General features: G+C 39.8%; 1 protein-coding gene across 1 annotated transcript; it reads left to right on the forward strand.

Moving 5' to 3' along the window:
• Positions 1–208: 208 nt before the first annotated feature.
• LOC121050843 (iron-sulfur cluster assembly scaffold protein IscU-like) lies at positions 209–2,066 on the forward strand. The gene is made up of 3 exons (XM_040512173.1): positions 209–593; positions 885–939; positions 1,674–2,066. The coding sequence occupies exons 1-3, from the start codon at positions 302–304 to the stop codon at positions 1,834–1,836; spliced, it is 510 nt and encodes a 169-aa protein (XP_040368107.1). The 5' UTR covers positions 209–301; the 3' UTR covers positions 1,837–2,066.
• The last annotated feature ends 953 nt before the right edge of the window (positions 2,067–3,019 follow it).

Raw genomic sequence — 3,019 nt, forward strand, 5'->3', positions numbered from 1 at the left:
TGATTATTAATGGAATTTTCATTTTCTCAAAAAAAAAAATACTAAAAATCTAAAAAGGGCATCCAGAAGAATGGGAATAGAACTCCTTTTTAATAATATCTGTCCAATATGTCAATCGCTACAGGCTGTAGGAGCCATCTCCACCGTCCACGTACCCCCAAAACCCGCCAAACCGCCCTTCTCCGTCTCAATCCCTAATATTCATCACTATCCCCACCAGAGGTTCCTCTCCTGTCCTTCACAAAATCGAATCACCTGAAACGTTTCGCGAACAAAGAAGGAAGAAAGAAGAAACCCATCAATGTTGAGGCTAGTATCGAAGAGGCTGCTCCAAGGGTCTCGCGAGGCCCAGCTGCCGGCGGCCCTGACTCTGCCGCGTCTCTACCACGAGAGGGTGGTCGACCACTACGACAACCCCCGCAACGTCGGCTCCTTCGACAAAAACGACCCCTCCGTCGGCACCGGACTCGTCGGCGCACCGGCCTGCGGTGACGTCATGAAGCTCCAGATTAAGGTCGGCGACGATGGCAAGATTACTGACGCCGTCTTCAAGACCTTTGGCTGTGGATCCGCCATCGCCTCCTCTTCCGTCGGTTAGTGCCGTGTCACCTCATCATACCTCTCTCTCTCTCTCTGTATTACTTTCATTTCAAATCAATAGAAGAAATTTATTGATTTGAGGAATTATGATATGAGTGGATTAATTTGGTGGACTTAACGGTAGCTGGAATCAATTTTGGTATCTGGAATTTCATGTGGGTTCAGAGAGAACTGATAGTTTTTGCAGGAGGCTTCAGATAATATTTGCTTAGGTTTCGGGCTTATGTAATTTGCTTAGCATCTGTATTTATTTGTTTAATGCTGGGCTTTGTCTCTCATTTCAGCTACTGAATGGGTGAAGGGGAAGCAAATGGAGGAGGTCCTGACTATTAAGAACACGTAAGTTCTGCTTATATTTTTTGTTTAGAATTTCTTATCTTGCGGGTGTTCATGATTGCCTTCATATATTAGGTTTGTAGCTCTAATCATTCTAGCATGTTAGATTTAACCCTGTAATATTAGCTTGTGGAGTTTGTGCCTATTATTGTTGCTCTGCCATCCTCAGCATTTAGGAATTATTGTTAAGAACAGGTTGACTTCCTCTACTTCTGCTTGTATTGTTATATGATTTCTTAGGGATGTTGTCTCTAACTTAATGGATTCAATACCTAGTTGGGTTTACAGCTGTGTCGTGTTAGTATTAACTTATCGGCCACGATGAAACATGTGACTGCAATTTGCTGCTATGATCTTTTCACTGTTTTTGTAATATACATGATAAGAAGGGCCCTGTGTTAATTTTGTTCACCAGTACATGTTTATGGAATTCAAATCCATGCTATAGTCAACAGGAAAGCTTTTGTGTTGGGTGCCCACTAACCTGATTACAGTTCTTTAGTGACCCTTTTTCTTAGTTATTTCTGTTAAGTGGCCAGGGTCTGCTATAGATTTGCCTTCATGGCATGTTGGTTTATTTCCTGCTGGAGTCGGTTTCCCTAAAGTAGGCAATATGTATGTGTAATGTGCCAAGCAAAATTTGTATGTCCTCCTCAGTGGTTTATATTGAGTATTCCGTATCCGCTTGTTCTCTTTGAGTATCACTGTTCTGATTATATTCTTTGACTGTCGTGCAGGGAAATTGCGAAACATCTCTCTCTTCCTCCAGTCAAGCTACACTGCAGCATGCTTGCTGAGGATGCCATCAAGGCAGCTGTTAAAGACTATCAAACAAAGCTGGCTAAATCATCAAATGGCAGCTCAGAGGCCTCACCTGTGGAGAAGGCTGCTAATGCTTGATTACTCTGTTAAAATGATGATGAAAAATATTTTTCGTCCGGTTTTCTACCTGTTAACTTGGTAGTTGCTACAATAATGGTTTTACTGGATTAAACTAGCATCACATGTATGTTCTTAAATCTTTACTACCAAAAAAATATGTATCTTTCACATTGTCTTAAAAGTTTTTTTTGTCTTAAACTCATAATGTAAATTATCTATGAAGTAGGCTTCTGATTTTTCTTTGGCGATTTGAGTTTCCTAACAAGAAACTGTTTCATATCTAGCTCAATACAGTTTTGGACTAGCATGGGAGAAATTTGCATGTGGAATAGCCCATATTCAGCATGGGCTGATTAACTGTATTGTGCTTATGGATGTCATCTTTTGCATACTTCATTTGAGGCATGGTAAACTGAAAAGTAACAGACATGGTGAACAAAGTTCTCTAAGGACGCTTTAGTACAAGAGGGCCTTCTGCATTGACAACAAACTAATGGTTGATTGATGGTTTGATCTAGAATTGATAAAATTGACACGATAGGAACATAACATGAATTAAATTATAAGAATTTAGTTTGAGACTTATTAGTTTGCTTCTATCGAAAGTCACCACGATAAGACTTACGTATGGATTGGTAAGCTTCCGCTTTTTAATGTAGCCCTTCCTTATGCTCATATTGATATGAATGCTCTTGTTTGCTCATTTTGGGATAACAATGGCTGGAAGATGAATTTACTATCTCTATGCTTACCTCAAGACATTATTCATGAAATTCTTTGTGTTCCCCTTGGCTTTGATGGTTGCGGAGCTGATATACAAATTTGGGGTTACACTACTAATGGATGTTTTACTGTGAATCAGCCTATAGTACTGTTTTTAACCCTATGGAACATAATCGATTCCAATGGAAATTCATTTGGGGAATGAACATTCCCCCCAAATTAAAAACCTTTTTATGGACTATTGTTCATGGTAGACTTCTTACAAATGTCCAGAGAGTTAGAAGAGGGTTTATTGAAAATGATAAGTGTCATGCTTGTACAAGGAGCCAAGAAACTCTTCTGCATCTTTTTAGGGACTGCACTAAAGCTATCACCATATGGGAGTCTTTCAATTGGCCTACCACTATCAGAAATGCTTTTCAATTGGATTGGGTATGGATGACTTGCTGCAAATCTTCATTGCCTTATCTTCTACACT

Source organism: Rosa chinensis, chromosome 7, assembly GCF_002994745.2.
Source record: "Rosa chinensis cultivar Old Blush chromosome 7, RchiOBHm-V2, whole genome shotgun sequence".
NCBI classification, from domain to species: domain Eukaryota; kingdom Viridiplantae; phylum Streptophyta; class Magnoliopsida; order Rosales; family Rosaceae; genus Rosa; species Rosa chinensis.

Coding starts and splice junctions, on each gene's coding strand:
- LOC121050843 (XM_040512173.1), top strand. CDS start 302: ATGTTGAGGCTAGTATCGAAGAGGCTGCTCCAAGGGTCTCGCGAGGCC. Junction 594..884: donor CATCGCCTCCTCTTCCGTCG/GTTAGTGCCGTG, acceptor CTCTCATTTCAG/CTACTGAATGGGTGAAGGGG. Junction 940..1,673: donor GTCCTGACTATTAAGAACAC/GTAAGTTCTGCT, acceptor ACTGTCGTGCAG/GGAAATTGCGAAACATCTCT.